At 56.8% G+C, this 17,408-nt stretch overlaps 1 protein-coding gene across 1 annotated transcript in view; it reads right to left on the minus strand.

Moving 5' to 3' along the window:
• ZFPM1 (zinc finger protein, FOG family member 1) overlaps nt 1-17,408 on the minus strand; it is a 73,747-nt gene that overhangs the window by 40,135 nt on the left and 16,204 nt on the right. The window contains exons 2-3 of the mRNA XM_087827573.1: nt 3,826-3,954; nt 1,176-1,301 (exon numbers count right to left, since the gene is read on the minus strand). Coding sequence (XP_087683699.1) covers nt 1,176-1,301; nt 3,826-3,954 — 255 coding nt within the window. The remainder of the gene's footprint in view (nt 1-1,175; nt 1,302-3,825; nt 3,955-17,408) is intronic.

Raw genomic sequence — 17,408 nt, forward strand, 5'->3', positions numbered from 1 at the left:
TTGACACTGTGGGGTGGACATGCACCACCTGGGTGATAACTCAGGCTGGCGCTCCCATAGCCGGTTTGGGAGCCAGGTGGTGGGTTCAAACCTGGCTCTGCCACTTCCCAGCTAGTGACCCTAGATAAGCCCCTTGGTCACTCTGTGCCCCTCTGCCCTGGCAAAGCCTTCCGTGACCCCCAGCAAGGTGAGGCCCTCACCATGTACCTTTTTCCTGCCGGTCATGAACCTCATGTGTATTACTACGCCTGTATGTGTGCACACTCCCTGGAGACTGTGCTCACAGGTGTCTGGTACATTGCAGGTGTTCAATAAATGCTTGTTGCATCCACACATGTGCCTGGCATGAGTACACAGTCTCCCTTCCATCCTTACAGTCACCAAGGACCACACCCTGCCTCCTCCTTCCCAGCTCCCACGTAACAGCCTTCCATGGCAAGCTGTACCTGTGCCTGGAGATGCAGCCCTGCCAAGTCCTCCCACACGCCACCCCGCGTCCCTGAATTGAAGAGCCATAGAGATAACTGACATTCTAACTTCTCTTCGCAAATGTGTGGAGTTGGGCGGGGCAGAAAGAACACATTTGGTGGGACTTCCAAGGTCAGAATTCCAGCTGCAAATTGGAATTCTGTGTGACCGGATGCCCAGAACCACTCTCAGAGACACTCCCTATGGTCCAGGACCAGGCAGTTTGCAGCTACCTCCTGTCTCCCAGGTGCCTGTAGCCACCCCAGGGGCAGGATGGGGGCGGGCTACCCTGCACAGGCCTGAGCACCTGTACAGCTCTAAAACTCCAGCCCAGGTGGGAAGGCCCTTTGCATGTACCACCTACCTCCCTCTTTGCCCTGGCTGTTTCAGCTTCCTGGGACACCTGCTCCTCTTTCCAAGCCAGACCAGATTCTGCCTCCTGGGAACCCTCAGGACACTTTGGTTTGCCACACCAGGCCTGGGATTCAGCTCTGAGCATGGCACGGCTCAGTGCTTGCCTCCAGCGATACCACTGGCCCCATAGGCAGGCTGGACTTTGGAACAGGCACAGGCCTGGGCCCAGTGGGTTGCCACCAACCTCTCCAGCCAGCAGGGCAGGCCTGTCCCACCTGAGCTATCAGAGCGGTCAGCTCCCAGAAGGCTGGGCCCGGGGCAATGCTGCTGGACATTACCACAGGCATGGTTACCTGGCCCACTCCAGGAGCTGCTGGTCTCCTCCTCCAGACTTGTCTCTGGCTCCTGCGCCTCCGTCTCCTTGGGGTCTCCAGGGGAAGTGGGGTGCGGTGTCGGTGGTGGGGGCAGGGGATTAGCTTCTGCAGGGAGGAAAACACCATCAGGCCCTGCCAAGTTCTGGGCACCAAGTTGCCTGACCTCTTGCCCACCCTGTGGCCAGGAAGGACACCAAGGCCCAGGTTGGTGAACAAGTGCCTAAGGTTACCCACCCCTAGGCTTGCTCTAATTGGGGAGGATCAGACATATCAATTTTCCCCTTGGCTTTTAAAACCCCTCATCCCCCTCATTAATTGTAGCAATAATAATTGCTATTCCAGCTGCTGTTAATAATTAGAGTGCAGGATGCCCTACCAGGCACGCCCAGGCCAGGGGCATACATGTGGGCTCCGCCTTCCGGTCTCCTCCTTGGGCAGCTGGGGGCCTCTCCAGCAGGCCCTGCACCCAATTCCAGCCCAAAGGGCATATTTGCCTTCCCTGCTGGCCTGATAACTACCTCAGCCCCCAATCGATGAGCTCCCATAAAAGCCCCCCCTTGGTGACGTCACGCGCCTGGCAGATTATTAATACCCAAGATAAGGGCCATGATTAACATCAAATAAATCAATCACACAGTATAAAAGTCCTATTATTTTTGGCTATAAATCAACATGGCTGGCATTTGAGCTCCAGCCACTGAGAGGGAGCCGCGCTGGGCCCGCCCGAGAGGCATATATTGCTCCTGCCGCCTTATCTCGCCCATCACCAAGTTATCACCATGGCCTGTGCCAGGTGCAACCCCGGCTGTTTTTTCCAGCTCCTTCCCCACCCCGCCCCCCTGCAGCCCCAGCTCCCGGATCAGATAAGGGGCCCAGCACCCTAGGAAAGCCACTGGGTCAAAGTCCACAAGTAACGAGCCACTTGCCCTTTGGCAGATCAAGGCCCCTGCGAGGCCTCCCATGCACAGCATCTAATAGTAATGTGATGGTGACAAGGGGCCCCTCACACACTCCCTCGGCCCCAAAGGCCATCCTGAGGGGATCATGCCCAGCTACATATTCGGAAACTGAGGCTCAGGAAGGACAGGAATATGAGCTGGAGACCAGCTGGGGGGAAGGCTGGTGCTCCACTAAGCAATGTGAGGTGGTGGTGGTGATGATGATGATGATGATGATGATGACGGCAGAGATAACAATCATGAACCACAGCTGGCCAGGCCCCTGATCCCTTCACAAGGCCCCATAGTCTCCGGTGAGCTGAGGGTGATGCGAGCCCCAACCCTGGGTTCCAGTCCCACTGGCCCAGCCTCCTCGCACTGTCATAGCCCCGGTGACTCCAATGGGCCTGCTGCCGGGGAAAGGGACACAGGAACCAGCAGGTCTCAGAGGAGGCTTGTTGGGCTCCTGGGCCTGTGGTCATCGCAGGGGGACCCTGATACTCTGGGACTGGGAAATGCTGGGGATGGGGGGATCCACAGTGAGAAGGAACCTCCCTGCCAGAGACCGAGGTCTGTTTGGAACATTTGCCCACCTCTGTCCCTCCTTGGCTTCTAGCCGCCGCCTCCTCCCCTGCAGAGCTCTCCTGCCATCTACTCTCCAATCTACCAAGGCCTTTGCGCTGCAGGAGCCGCTGCCTGGTATACCCTTCCCTGTGCACCCACAGCATGAGCGGCTCTACCCATCCTCTGGGTCTCTGTTCAGTGTCCTTCCCCCCCACCTCTCCTTCACTCCAGTCATGCCCACCCACTTACCACCCTCCCAAATGCTCCAGTTTGTGGCTGTTTCCCCCATCAGACTAGGCCTGGGAGTACCTCAGCCTGGGTGTGCATCTGTAGTATGTCACGGAAATGGGAGCACAATCACCACTCACGGTCACGGTGGAGGATCCAGGGAGGCAGGAGAGCGGGGCTCACAGCAGATGGCCCAGGCAGAGCCCAGCCCCTCATCCTCCCACTACCAGCCCTCCAGCCTGTTTCTTCTTCTAGAAAACAGGTGAGAGTGCTGACCCCCCCAATGCTTCTGCCTCAGTGAAGCCCCTCCTACTAGGGGTCTCTGGGGTACAACTAGCCTAAGAGGCTGCCCCAGCTTTGAGGCCCCTCCGGGACCTGTCCTGAGCAGGCCTCCTGGTGTCAGGTTAATTCACTCCTGGGTGGAGGGCTGCCTCTCCTTCCAAGACCTGTTCTCAGCTTGAGAAATGAGTCCCACCCTCCACTGGGGAAACTGCCACCAGGAGGTCCCAAGAAAAGATTCCAGGTGCCTGGGGTGGGGTGAGGAGCAGGTTGGGAGATGGGAACCAAGGTGAATTCAGACTTGGGGTTCAGATCCTTGCTCAGGTACTTAGGTTATGTGACTCTGGGCAAGTCATTAACCTCTCTTGGCTGCATTCTCTCATCTATAAAATGGGGTTACCCCCAGTCCCCTCCAGCCCCTGGGATCAGGCCCCTGGCTGGGAGCCACCTGGGTGTCTCCTGGCCCTATAAGGCACACAGATACACCAAACTCAATGCTACTTCACAGATGTAGAAACCCAGAAGGATTGGCTCCCATGAAGTCACAGGTGAGAATGTGAAAGGTGTGGGGTGGCTCAGAGTGCCAGACCCCAGCCTGCTACACCCATTGCCCGACTCACCTGGACTGGAAGGGCTCAGGGGCTTGGGTTCTTCCTTGGCCTCGGGCTTGGGCGCTGCTGCCTCTGGCTCTGGGAGGCCAATGTCTGCGGCCTGGGGCTCTTCTCCAGCCTCCATGTCTCCGAGGGAACCTGCAGACACAGCCCAAGGGGAATCATGAGATGCTGTCCCATCATGGTGTACCCTGGCGACTCTATGGGGTCAGAGGCCACGAGGGGGAAGCCATCAGTGTGGGCGCTCCCTCAGGGTCCCCAAGACTTGATGTGTGAACCTTACCCCATATCAGGCCAACCCCTGCAACAATTCCAACACCTAGGGGGTCACTGGCCTTCCCGTTCCACCTCGCCTACCCTACAACCTCTGCTGGCCCCATGAATGCTCTTGCCAGGATGATGGTCTCAGACTCTCCCCTCTGCTCCAAACCATGGTAACAGCTATGGGGACTCTTGTGGTTCAGGGAGCCCCTGGAGGTTACATGACCACCATGGCCTTCCCTCCCCACAGGTACGCACTTTAGGTATTTGCAGAACTCCAATGTGCACTCACAGCCCCTGTGGGTAAACATCTCCTGTACCTTACATAGCCGTTCCCTTCGCCCCGGACCCCTCCTCCGGGAAACAGCCCACACTCAGGTTCCAAGGTCTGGGAGCTTCTTGAGGGTGGGCCCAGGGCCCAGCACTCAGGAGGACTCAGAAAAGCTGATTACAGGAATAAATAGCTGATGGGGCACAGGTGAGCACACAGGTATCTCCACTCAACCTCTGAGGGCTAGAGTGCCACAGGCCTAAGGTCCCCTAACTCTGATCCCCACCCTCCCCAGAGGCTCTTACAGGGGGACCTCACGGAGCCCACCTTACAGGTGAGAAGACAGATGGGAGCCCAGGTGACCTGACCCCAGCCCAGCCCTTGGAGGGTGTCAAAGCTGGACAAGCTAGTGCCCCTGAGTGCAGGTCAGGTTGGCGACCTCCGCTCCGTCAGACAGATGGTGCCCATGCAGTGGGCAGAGAGAAACTGAACAGGTGCCCCTCATTCTGCTCACCAAATCACCTAAGCCCCTTCTATCCCTGTTTCAGCCTGGGCCCCAGGTACAGCAGGTCCTTGAATAACATCGTTTACTTACAGCAATGATGAGATGCTGTAGGAGACTAACTCAGGTTTGTATCAATTAGCCTAGGGCAAAGTTGGTTTGTCACATGTCAAATAACTTAGAGTCACAGAACCTATAAATGACATTAAGTGAGGACTTACTGTACCTCCCCAAGCTCTTCCTCTGTGGCCACCTGCCCTGCCCCCTCCCACCCGTCAGCAGGTGTGTGTGGGGGAGGGTCCCGACCCTCTAACCCCAGCTGCGGAATGAGGCAGGGGAGGGGGGGCTTCTGGGCCCAGGCCACCGAGCCTGAAGCACTCAGGCCCTCTTGTTGCTAAGGAAAACGAGCAGAAAGAAAAGTCTAGAAGCAACAGCAACTTGCTTGGGATTCACACCTCAGTGGCTGGTGGTTCCTGACCTTTTATATGTCATGACCCCTCTGGGAATCCGATGACATCTAGTGCTCTCCCCCCAGAAAAACAGAGAGGGACCAAAATGTGTCCAGTTTCAGGGGCTTCTCACCGAATCACTAGCGTCCTCCTTCCTGTACCCTTACTCCCCAGCTTGGCCAGGGTTTTCCAGGGGCTGAACGAAGTTGGGGGGTTAGCTGATGGAGGGAGGCGGGGCCTGCCCATCAAGTAACAACTGTGCAAACAGCCAGCGTCCAATGGGCCACCGAAGCTGGCTGATGGCAGCAGGGCAGGGAAACCCACAAGGCTATGATAGCATGTGGTGGCCGAGTTCCCAGGCTTACTTTCAAAACCTAGCAACTGACATGGAGCAGGGAGGTGCAAAGCTGGTTTTCTCTTTGCGTTTCAGGGTACCTCTCTGACCACTGGTGGGTGATGGCTCGCTGCAGCTGTGAAAACTGAGTTGTGTCTGGTGGCGCAGACGCCTTTCCTAACTTTCGCGGACATGAGGGCAGGCACTGTTCTAGAAAGCAGAGGTGCCAGGACCTCTGGACTCTGCAGGGACTTCCAAGGCGGCAGGGGAGATAAACAATAGACAGGCCCCAAACCGAAACAACAGAAAATTATACATGTGCTCTGAGGAAGGAGGCAAATGAGAAAGACAGAGAAAAAAAAAGACAGAGATGCTACCAGCAATTCTCAGGGGAAGATGTTGATATGAGGCTGACGGCTGAGAAGCGGGCAGAGGAAGCGGCTTGTGCAAAGGCCCGGAATCCGGACAGACCCCGATATGGAATAGGAAGGAGGGGCGGGGAGTCAAGGCTGAGAGAAGAGTAGGGCAGACCTAGAGGCAGGGGCAGGGGGTGGGTAAGGGGAGATGGATCCTAACCCTGGGGACCACACAGGGTCCACGAAGGGGCAGGGTCATTTTCCAGCTGTAGCCCTCTGGACTTAGCTCCTGCAGAGCCCCAGCCTCCCTAGGACACCTCAGAGCTATAATTACTCAGACCACACAGAACCAGCCCCAGGCTAAGCCTCTGTGCTCTCCTCAATGCGCCCACACAAGCAGGCTCTGTTGGGCTGGGCACACCCCAGACCGGTCAGACTCGTGCCCCTGGGACAGGTGGGAGGCCTGACCCGCAGTAACCTCCCTTGGCACGCACCTTGGTAGAAAGCACTGGATGCAGTGGAGGCCAGCCTCTGACCCCCTCTCCCATGGCGTCAGCCCTGAGTGGGTACTGCCCGTCACTGTGGCCAGCACAATCCTGAGGTCAGCCCATTTGCTGGTCCCTTTCTAGAAGCCCTGGTGCCTTTTGTGGCTCATTCAGAGCTGGAGGGGTTGCGCAGGAGCTGCGGCCCCTCCTGCTGAATGGGCCATGAGATTTCAAGGCCTTAGCTGCCTGCTCTGGAGAATGGGTATGAAGCCACCTGCTTTCAGGGAATGCAGGGACCAGAGCATTGGGGTGGGGCTGACACTCCTCTCCTCATAGCTGCCAGGCCCTGTGGGACGGCAGCCCCTACTCTCGGTGCCTTACCCAAGTGGGCCTCAGCCACCCAGGGAGGCCCTGAGCTCCTGCTGGGTCCATTTATGGGAAGACAAAGGCGTCGGCTCTACACAAAGGCGTGACAATGAGCGTGGAGAAAGAGGCTGCCTGCCGAGGCAATTTATTCTAATGCCGCTAATTCGGTTCCAGCACAATTAAAACAGCTCTGATAATGCAGGAGTCGATGGCCAACCAGCAAATCGCTACAAGCCCACAACGAGGATGCAGCACCGCCCAGCGCCTGCCTCAGCACGCACAGACAGCATGCCACATTGTCCCCGCTTAAGCCCCTGTAACACCCCTGGTTCCACCTGGGGCTCGGGTAGGAAGGTTTCTCAGCTGGCCAGGGAGATGGGTGAGATGCTATGCTTCCCTGGGTGCCCTGTGCTAGGACAGAGCCTGCCTGTCCCTGTGGGACCCTCTGCTCAGAGACCCTAACAGCTCAGCCAGGCAGGAGGTGTCCTTGCTGTGTGACCTCAGACAAGGAACTCTACCTTTCTGTGCTCAGTAACCACACAGCTCCTACCTTACAGGATGAAATGTGGTAACACCTGTATCTGACCTTAGCTCAGGGCTGGCACACAGTACATATGGCCCACAACTGCCATCACCATTAGCGACTACCACCCACCACCCAGCAGGGCCTGGGAAATGGTGGGGGATGCACTATGACTAAGCACTACCTTGTGCTCAGCATTTTACACATGTCCTCTGTACTCCCTGCCCCCCTGTAGCCAGGGGTGTAGAGGTGATGGGGAAGGTGTAAGAAGGGGGGTACACTCCCCCCACAGGGAGGAGTGGTGGGAGAGGACAACAGGAGGGTGATGGGGTTATGTGGAGGGGGAGGCAGACCCTGATGATAGTCATGATGGGCAAATGCACCTCCCAGCACCTCCCAAGATAGAAGCCTGGGTCATGCCCACTTTGCAGATGAATAAACTGAGGCCCAGCAAGGTGAACTGACCTGCTCATGGGCCTGGGTGAGAAAGCAGTGGTGGGAGGTAGGTGAGGCAGGAGCCTCCTCCAATAAGTCACCCTTCCATACACAGGCTCAGACCATGGCCCTTCTCTGTGCTGGGTGTGGCCTCACACCTCTCCTCAACCTGCAAATGACCTGGAGTGAGGGCGAGGCTCACCCCATTGCCTGGTGGGGTCCAGAGGCCGATGCCCAAGGATGAGCACCTGTCTTGGGGTTACCCATGGGTGATGACAGTGGTCACCACCAGCCAGGGCAGCACTGGGCATGGCCCCCGCTGCCCGGAGCCCCTCGGTTATCATGGTGAGCAGGCGCCACATGCACCGATCTGTCTCCTGCTCATTAAGCCAGACGCCGAAATGGAAATGAAAACATAATAGCTATTTGATTAGGGGTGAGATATTTTGCATATTGGCTCAGCACTGATAGTGGAATTTCATCAACTCCCTTTTTTCATGCTTTAAAACTGAATTACGGAGACAGACTCTGTGCAGTGGGATGATCCCAACTCTTTCCAATTCCTGGAGCAGCAATGATTAACGACCCCCTCTTGGCTTTGATGGCAAGGCAGCTGGGGGGTCCTTTAGAATAACTGCCTTGAAGAAAGCAAGAGCTGATAGCCGAGGAGGGGACAAAATACCCCTGGACTTCAGTTCCCGGCCCCAGGTGGACTGGGGTGCAGATGGAGGTGGCTTGAAACACTGGATGAAGCTCCCCCTGACCCCTGCAGACTGTACCTGTGTCCAATGGGGGCAACTCTGACCACCCCTGCCAGGCCATTGGAAATGTGTAAGAACCAAGGCAATGTCCCAGCGAGCTCCCACCTGGATTGGGGCTTGACCACGGGTGCGGGTCTTTCCCTTATGCCTGCCCATCGCATGGGTCATTCATGCCTCTCTGGGAATGTCGTCTATAGTCCCAACTTACATGGGGAAAACAGATGTGCAGACACCTGCCTAGGCTCCCTTTCTGTGTTAGGGCAGGATTTTGGATGCTGGGCCACTGGTCTGGGGGTCAGGTGGACACTGGTGGGTTATGTGCCCTGCTCCTCCCATACCAATATCCTGGCCTGCCCGGGGAGGTACAGAGCTGGGAGAGGGACACCAGGCAGATCCTGGGGTGCAGTGAACCTGGGATTGGATGGCTCATTTTTTTTTTTTAGATCCTTACCTGAGGATATTCTTTCCATTGCTTTTCAGAGAGAGTGGAAGGAAGAGAGAGAGAGAGAGAGAGAGAGAGAGAGAGAGAGATGGGAGAGAAACACATCGATTGGTTGCCTCCTGCATGAACTGCAACCAGGGCTGGGGATCGAGCCTGCAACCGAGGTACATGCCCTTGGCTGAAATCGAACCCAGGACCCTTCAGTCTGCAGGGTGACGCTCTAACCACTGAGACAAACTGTCTAGGGCTGATGGCTCCTTTTCAATCATTATTCTTTCATTCACTCACCAATTCACTAGTTCAGTTCTTCACTTATTCAGTCACTCATGAAAACTTTCCTGAGTCCACTGAGTGCTAGACCTCCATAGGCGTTGGAGACCCTGCAGCAACTAAGATGTACCCCCAAGGAAAAAACATGAAAAATGCAAATACAGCCAAGAAGAAGTGGAGGTGCCTGTCAGGGAAGGCTTCTTGGAGGAGGCAACAAATGAATGGAGACCTGGAAGGGGACAAAAGGAGGTTGCCTGCAAACGGGGCCAGGGAAAAGCATTCCGGGCAGAAGGAACAGCAGGACGTCGAGGCTGGTGACCTTGTGCAGGCCATGCCCCCCTGAGTCTGGTTTCGTCACCAAAAGCCTGGGATGATAGCAGCCTCCTGCCATGGGCTGGGGTCAGGGTTCAGGCAAGATGGTGCCGGTGGGTGCTGAGCACAGACTTGTGGTTATTATTACAACTGTTATTATTTCAACTCTCCATGGAAGTGCCACCTGGCCCTCTAGAGGTAAGGATGGAGGTGACAGGGCTGGGGGTGCTAAGGGGCTGGGGCCTGGGGAGGGCAGTGCAGACAGAAGAGAAAGACCTCTCCCCAGACTGGCAGAAGGCCTGGCCTCCTGTCTTGCTGGCCCTGGACAGCCAGTGGGCAGGTGGGGACTCAGTGCTGCCAGGAGAGAGACCCTGGCCTCTGGGTGGCACAGTGGCCAGATAAGGCCCTGATAAAAGAGAGAAAATAGCAACAGATTCAGACTTTCCCACGGCTGGGCAGCGGGCAGCTTGGGCCATGTTGGGGCAGAGAGGTGGTGGGGACAGCCCTGTTCTCCCTGAGGGAGTCATGCTTTAGGGAGCTCAGGGTGACAGGGACCCAGTCACTCTGGGGGTCCAGCAGACAGAGCTGGGTCTGAATGAAGCCTGACTTTTCGGCAGGAGCAGCGTGACCTCTGGTGAAGCTACCTCTCACCTGGGTACTGGAGAACATGACTGGACACCCTTAAACCCCTTCCCAGATAGGTCTTTAATCCAGCTGGTGTTTGACAGACAGGGAAACCAGGGCACAGAGCACAGGGGCAGCTGGCTGCTCTGGCCCAGCACCTGCCTGTTAGCTGCACCCTGCGGCCTCCACTCACTGTCCAAGCCCCTTCTGAACAAGTGCCTCATACTTTATGCACAATTCTGACAAGGAGCTGAGCTGCTTTCCAGGCCCAGGTGAACAGAGAGAAGCAGGTTAGAAGAGGGAAGTGCTGGGTAGGGACAAGGCAGGGTCAGGGCCAAGCCTGGGGAAGCAGGAGGGAGTCCAGCATGTGGGGCTCCTGTGAAGGCAGAGCCGTGAGCGGAGAGGCCCCAGACAGGCTGGGGACTGGTGAGGTCAGCTTGTGCTACCCATGGGGACAGAGGCATGCCCAGTAGGGCTTCTGATTAAAAAAAAAGGGGGGGGCTGGGGAAGGTGGACGAGCATAGGGGGCAGGTTCTAGGCCCCCAGTGGAAGGTACACGGCTGGGAAAAAAGCTCACTGAATCAGAACTTCAACAGCTTCTCTAACATGAATTGTTGCCTCTTCTGGATCATTGCCTCACAGGAGATCACAGCAGCAGGGGGGTGGGGGCTCCCTTGAGGGGTTCAGGAACCTATAGGAGGCGGCTGGAGCTCTGGGAGGCCTCCAGGACACCCAGGCAGGCCCTGGCACTGACAGCTCCTCTCGGCGGGTCCTCTCATGCCTACTTCCCACCAGGACCCGTGAGGATGTCACATGGAGCCTGGTAATCTCAATGGGTCCATCTCCGGCCCCCCACCCCCCTAAATGTGGCCTGAAGCTGCCTGCTTCTCTCCATGCCACCGCCAGTGTGGGGTCTAGTCCTTTAGCAGGTGCCCCTCCTGGGCCCTAGCTCTTCCCTGCTCTACAGACCTCACTCCCAGGATGGCAACCAAACCCCTCCCATTGCCCTGGCCCTCGAGCCACAGCGCCTCAGCCCATGCTGTCCCTCTGCCAGGACACTCTCTTGCCTCGTCTCTGTCAGGTTAAGGCCTTCTCACCCCTCAGCAAACTCTTCCTCCCACAGTCTGGGTGTCCCTGGAGCCTCACATTTATTTGCAAGTCATTTGTGCAATTTTGCTGGGAGTGGGGGGTGCAGGGAGCTGGTCAGCTGATGTTCCCTGCTGGCCCCAAAATGCCCAGAGGGAAGATGAAGGGTGACCCACCTGCAGCCAACTTCAAGAAAGGCACTGCCCCAGTAGCCCTAACAGCACCAATGGCCGTGAGGATAAGGGTGCTGTTGGAGATGCAGAGGGTCCCAGCAGAGTGCAGAGGGGTCTCTGGAGTCTCAAGAGATACAAACAAGGAGGGGCCCATAGGCCCCTGCTGTGGCCTGCCAGTGGCTCTCATCAACCCAGGATCAGTCCCAATGACAGCTAGGGTGACCACAAAGAGGATGTTGGCAAGATAATCTTGGCTTATTTGAGCAGGCAGCCTGCTCCTCAGAGGGGAGAGTGTCTGAACCTCTGCCTGTTCTGGGGACCTGGGCCAGATGGTCTCCCTCATGATCCTGTCCCCTCCCCCTCCCCCCGACTGCCGAGTGGGCCTCGGGCAAAGGAGCCACAGAGGCTGAGCAGTTTGATTCTCTGCTTCTCCAGCAAGGGTCAGCCAGGTGCTGACTGAGTGCACCCTGCAACAGAGAACTCACTACGTTTCTTCCAGAGGCACAGACGTCTGGGTCCTAGACCCTTGTGCCTCTCAGGTTTTGGTGTCCCCATCACAGCTGCTGTGTGTAACTGCCAGGCTGTAAGCCTCATAGCTCAGCAGGCACCAAGGGCAAGCCTTGGAGGTGCCGGTGAGTGCCACTGTCCCTGTAAGCCGGGCTGGAGGAGGGTGGCTGGCTGCGGTCACAATACACGCTGGGCCATCTGAGGGCAAAGAGATGCCCTCAGCATCAAGCACACACTTGTAGTACCCGGGGGGTGCCAAGCAGGGCCCCATGCCCTCTGGGAACACAGAACCATGCTCTAACGGACAAGAGCCACTAAGACCTACTCCAGCTTCTAACAAACTAAAAAGGTCTCATGGAGATATAATTCACATACAATAGTTACTCAGCATTTAATGGTGTATTTATTAAAAGTTGGGAGGGACAGTCATATGTACCCGACTAAAACCCAGAGTCCCCTGTGGCCCAGGCTCAAGCAAAGACACTAGCTCCTTTCCTCGTCAACTCTCCCACACTCCCAGCCACCCAGCGCCTCTCACTTGGGCCCTAAACCCAGCCAGGAGCCAGGTCCATGTTTCTTGGCCCTCCCTTACAGAACTTGAATGTTCTTTGCCCCAGCTTCCCTCTCCTTTCTCTCAAGTCCCTTCTCCCCACACCCACTTTGTCACAGGTCTGGCAGCCGGGCTGGCTACCACTGGACCTCACTGTAAGGGTATGCAGGGAAGCCTGGATGCCAAGGAGAAAATAAACCTTCCCCTTGGTAGACGGTGGGTGGATGACAGGGAAAGGCCGCAACCACACTCATGAGACCTTTTTAGGATATCTTGTCCCTGTGCCCCATTATGCCTGGGGGCTGCTGTCACCAAGAACAGCCCCAGCCTTGGAAATGAGACCCACTGCCCACCCGTGTAGCTTCTGGGACAGGAGGACCTCCTCCCAGGCTTCAGGGCCCCCATGCCCTGTGGCCCTCCCGCTCCCTGGCCATCCGGTGGTCAGCTTCCCAGCTCCTTCCTCCCGGGGCTTTCGGCACAGATTCTAAGGTCATGCTCTCTGGTGGGTAGTTGTTTACACCTGTGTCCCCCACTGCACTCAGGCTTACTGGTGATATTCACCTGGAACCCTCCACACCTTGACCTACCCTCCTCTGCTCAGCACCGGCCCCCCCATGACTCCCCATCTTTTTTAGTACCAGAGCCAAGCCCTTACCATGGGCCACAGCCCATGCCAGTAGCCCAGCTCTGGAACGGCACCTGGCCCACTGTAGGTGCTTAATGAATATTGCGACGGTGTGATGGGTGTGGGGGAGGGAAACAGGCTGCTCACAGATGGTCTGGCTCAGAGCCAGGTGTGGCTGGGGCGTGCCTGGCCCCCACACAGAAGGCTGGGGTAGAGGAATGAGAGGACTTGGGGAGTCTCATTTGGCCCCCAGAGAGAATCCTGCCTTGGGGTCTGAGCCCATGTATAAGTGGATGACCAGGGGCTGAGCCCCAAACTTGGGGTGTGCCACCTCCTTCCATTGCTGGATGCCAAACTTCCCTTCTGGGGTATCTGAGGTCTGGGTGGGTACAGGGGCTCCAGGCTGGGAGGGAGATTTGGGGAGATAGGGCATTAACACCCGGTGGAGGGGTCCTGTATTCATTTCCCGCCCCTCAGCCACCACCACTTCCTCCTGTGGCCAGCCCCTTAACCGAACTCAGGGGCTTAACTGCCCCAGTCCTGGGGGCTACGCCCAGTGGGGGACCTAGGGTGAACCTGGTCACTCCCTGCACACGTGCCCCTGGAGACCTCACGGGGCAGGAAGGACCACAGGCAGCGCTGGGGCCTCTCCCAGCCTGGCCCCTCCTGGGCCGGAATGAACACCAGCAGTGATGATCTCAAAGCAGCCTCTGCAGCAGGCCCAGTTCTAAAGATTTAACCACACAGCACTTTTGATCCCCAACTCCTCAACTTAGTGTTACCCCACTTTACAGATGGGGAAACTGAGACAAAGAAACTGGCCCAAGGCCTCATAGCTAGAAGAGTGGACAGGGGGCCCACCTGCTCCCCTTTCCTGCACTCCCCCATCCATTGTTTCTGTTTATAAAGGTGGCAGTGGGGGATTTGGACCTAGGTCTTCGGACACCCAGGCCTGAGGCCTTGTCACCTGGCCTCCCCTCACCTGGGCTCAGTTTCCCTTTCTGGCCTTGTGTCACAGACAGACCAAGGTCTGGAAAAGCCCTCCCCATCTCAAGTTCCTTCTCAAGTCCATTCCATGATCGCCCTGTTACTGCTATCTGTCTGCCATTCCCCCCCCAACCCCCAAATGTCTGCTCCCTGAGGCCAGGGCCCAGGCTCTACCAGCTACTTGCTGCGTGGCCGGGGCCAGCCAGCCCCTCTCCACTCCATGGGGGTGTTCAGCTACCTCCCTGCTATGGTGCAGGGGGAGCAGGGGTATCCCTCAGAGGAGCTGTGGCCTCCTGCGGCTCAGATCTCTGGGACACAAGTACACAGCCTTTGACAGTTTATGAAGCTCTGCCAGGACCCTCCTCAACACCAGCTGTGGGGAAACTGGTTCTTCTCTACAGATGCGGAAACTGAGACTACACCAGCCCCCACCTGGCATCATCTTGGGCCTTGGGCTATCTGCCTGCACAGCTATTCAGGGCAAGGCAGAACCGAGGCTGGGCCAGGTTCTGGGGTATATGGCTCTGTGCTTAGGAAGCCTGCCTGGGCCTTGGTTTATACATCTGGCAAATGGGTACTGACACACTGACCTTGTAATGCTGTTATAAGGGGTGGATGGGAAGGGGCTTTGCAGGAGGTGGAGATTCCCCAGGTGTGAGTTATTCCTAAGAGCACTAGAACTCCTTCTACCAGGTTCCTGAGCGCCTGCCACTTGCTAGGTCAACCTGAGCAAACAGGTTCAGACGGTGTGTGTGTATGTTGTGTATGAACATTAGGGTGGGTGTGGACATGCTGTGGCATCTCAGATACCATGAAGAGCTAAGATGGTTAGGATGGAAAATAGCAGGTGAGTGTGGAGGTGGTTAGCAAGCAAGGGCTTCTCATAGGAGGAGGCGATATTAAAGCTGCGCCTGTGAACAGGGAAGAGCACTCCAGGCAGAGGGAACTGTCAATGCAAAGCTTGGGAAGCAGAAAGAGTTGGTGGGTTCTGGTTCCAGCTGAGGATGATGGAGGTGAAGCAGTGGGGCTAGAGCACTAGGCAGGTGGCTGGGGGTTTATTCTCAGCACCTGAGAAGCTAAGCAGGCTTCGGGCACTGGACTGAATTGAAGTGAGGCTAGCTGCTGTGGATGGCCAGTACATTCAGGCAGCCCTTAGCTGGGTGCCACCCCCTTGGCCTCGATCAGGACCCTACCCTGCCCCAAGCCTGCCCCTCTCTAGGGTCAGCAGGCAGGTCCCTCCCTCCCCTGTCCCCAGGGGCAGGGCCGGGTGGGGCAAGGCAGAGAAAGGGGAGGTGGAGGAGGTGGGAAGAAAGAGCGGGGCCTGAGAAAGCCCAGCCTGGCTGATAGGGGAGAGATTGGTTTCAGCCGGAGCTGCGGGCCTGCCAAGTCCACATCCTATCGCGCGGCCTGCACTTACTCAACATTCATCTCCGCTCAGCTCAGAAACTTTATCAACGCTGGAGGTTGGCGCCATCTCTGGGCCTGGCCACTCCCCGCCCTCTGATGGGCCCGATAGCCACTGATAGATTACACGAGATTGTTTCACTCCGAGGACAGATTACTAATACTCCCGGGGGAGGGGGTGCAGACCACGTGGCCTGGGCTGCGTGGGGAGGGGCCAGGCCAATCAAGGGCCATGGAGAACACACTTAGGGACACATGGCAAAGGCCCTGGCATGTGACTGATGAGGAGATGAAGGGGAGAGGACACAGCATGGGGTGAGAGTGGTGGTCAAGGCCACGGGGCATGGCAGAAGCGGCCAAGGCCACAGCATAGAGTGGCGAGCAGGAGGCGGCCTGGGGAGGAGATGGGAAAATAATGCCCGAGAAAATGGAGCGCTACGGGCTCCAAAGAGATTCTCTCTCTAGATAGGCCGATAAGGCTGATAGATGGGAGTGGGGCTGCAGCTAATGGAGCCGTCGCCGGGTGGCCCCCGCATCAGATGGATGGAGGCAGACTGCTTCCTGGAAGGGGACAGGGCTCCAGTGTGACATAGCCCTGCCACCTGATAGGCGGGACAGGAGACCCCAAGGGGAACTGGCAGGTCAAGGGGAACCGGTAGGTGCTGAGCCCTCCTCAGTCCAGATTTCTCCTCTCTCGCCTCTGGGGCACCCGGCCCTCAGGCACTATAGGACTAGGTCCTGCACTACCTGTGAGAAGGACCCGTCATCAACCACTTTACCAAAGAGCTCCGGCCCCAGGAGGAGTGGAAACTCTAGGCCCATTCACCTCCTCTTCCAGGTCGTGGGGTCCTGCAACCATATCCCAGGCTGTCCCAGAGCTCTGTGGTGAGGAGCACACCCAAATCTAGAAGACTAGTGTCCAGACATGTGCCCCGGGGATGGTGAGCAGGGAGGAAAGAAGAAGCTGGTCCTCTGGATGGGCCTCTTCCCCTGTTGGGTTTGGCCAGGTCCCAAGCAGCAAATCTATTCTGCTCCCACTGCACAGATGGGGAAGCTGAGGCACCTTCCCAGCCCCACAAAGAGTTGGTGGCTCTGCAGGGCCTGAAACTGTACCTCTTGGCTCAGAGCACTCCTCATCCCCATGGGGTCTAGAGCCACAGCATCCAGGAAGCTGGGGTGGAAGACACCTGGCCTCAAATCTCGTAGACAGGGCCCTCACCCACCCTGAGCCTGCTACCTTAACTGAAAACTGGGAGTTAAAACATCAGACTCAAATTCATAGACAGAGGGTAGAATAGAGGCTGTGGGGGTTGGGGGAGGAGTGGGAACTTAGTTTTCGATGGCGACAGTTTTTGTTGCAATGATGGTAATTTTCTGGAAATGGATAGTGGAGATGGTTGCACAACCTTGTGAATGTATTTAACTACTGAATTGTACATTTGAAATAGTTAAAATGATAAATTTTATGTATATTTTCCTACAATTAAAAAAAAAAAGTCACCCAGTGCCAAGGAGCACACAGTAGGTGCTCCATTAAGTGTATGTTCCTTTCCTCAGGGATTCAGAGACACAGTTCTCTACCCATGTGCACAGCCCTCTACAGTGACGAGGGCTTCCCTACCACCATGCTGCCTCAGGCCATCTGCTGGATGTAGAGACTGAGTCCAGGCTTTCTGGGGTCTGGTCCTGCATCCATGGATGGCGTAGGGATGCTGAGGGGTCATGGAGAGTCTAGGAGGCAGGCCATGAATGGTCCTGAGCAAAGTTCTACTGCTGGTCACAGTTTGGCCCTGTTAGGCTTCCGATGAAGCGTATGAGGCTCCCAGACGTCCAGCTCCAAGCCCCGAAGCTCAGGAATGCCCAGCGAGA

This window comes from Miniopterus natalensis, chromosome 18 (genome assembly GCF_054644295.1).
Source record: "Miniopterus natalensis isolate mMinNat1 chromosome 18, mMinNat1.hap1, whole genome shotgun sequence".
Lineage (NCBI taxonomy): Eukaryota > Metazoa > Chordata > Mammalia > Chiroptera > Miniopteridae > Miniopterus > Miniopterus natalensis.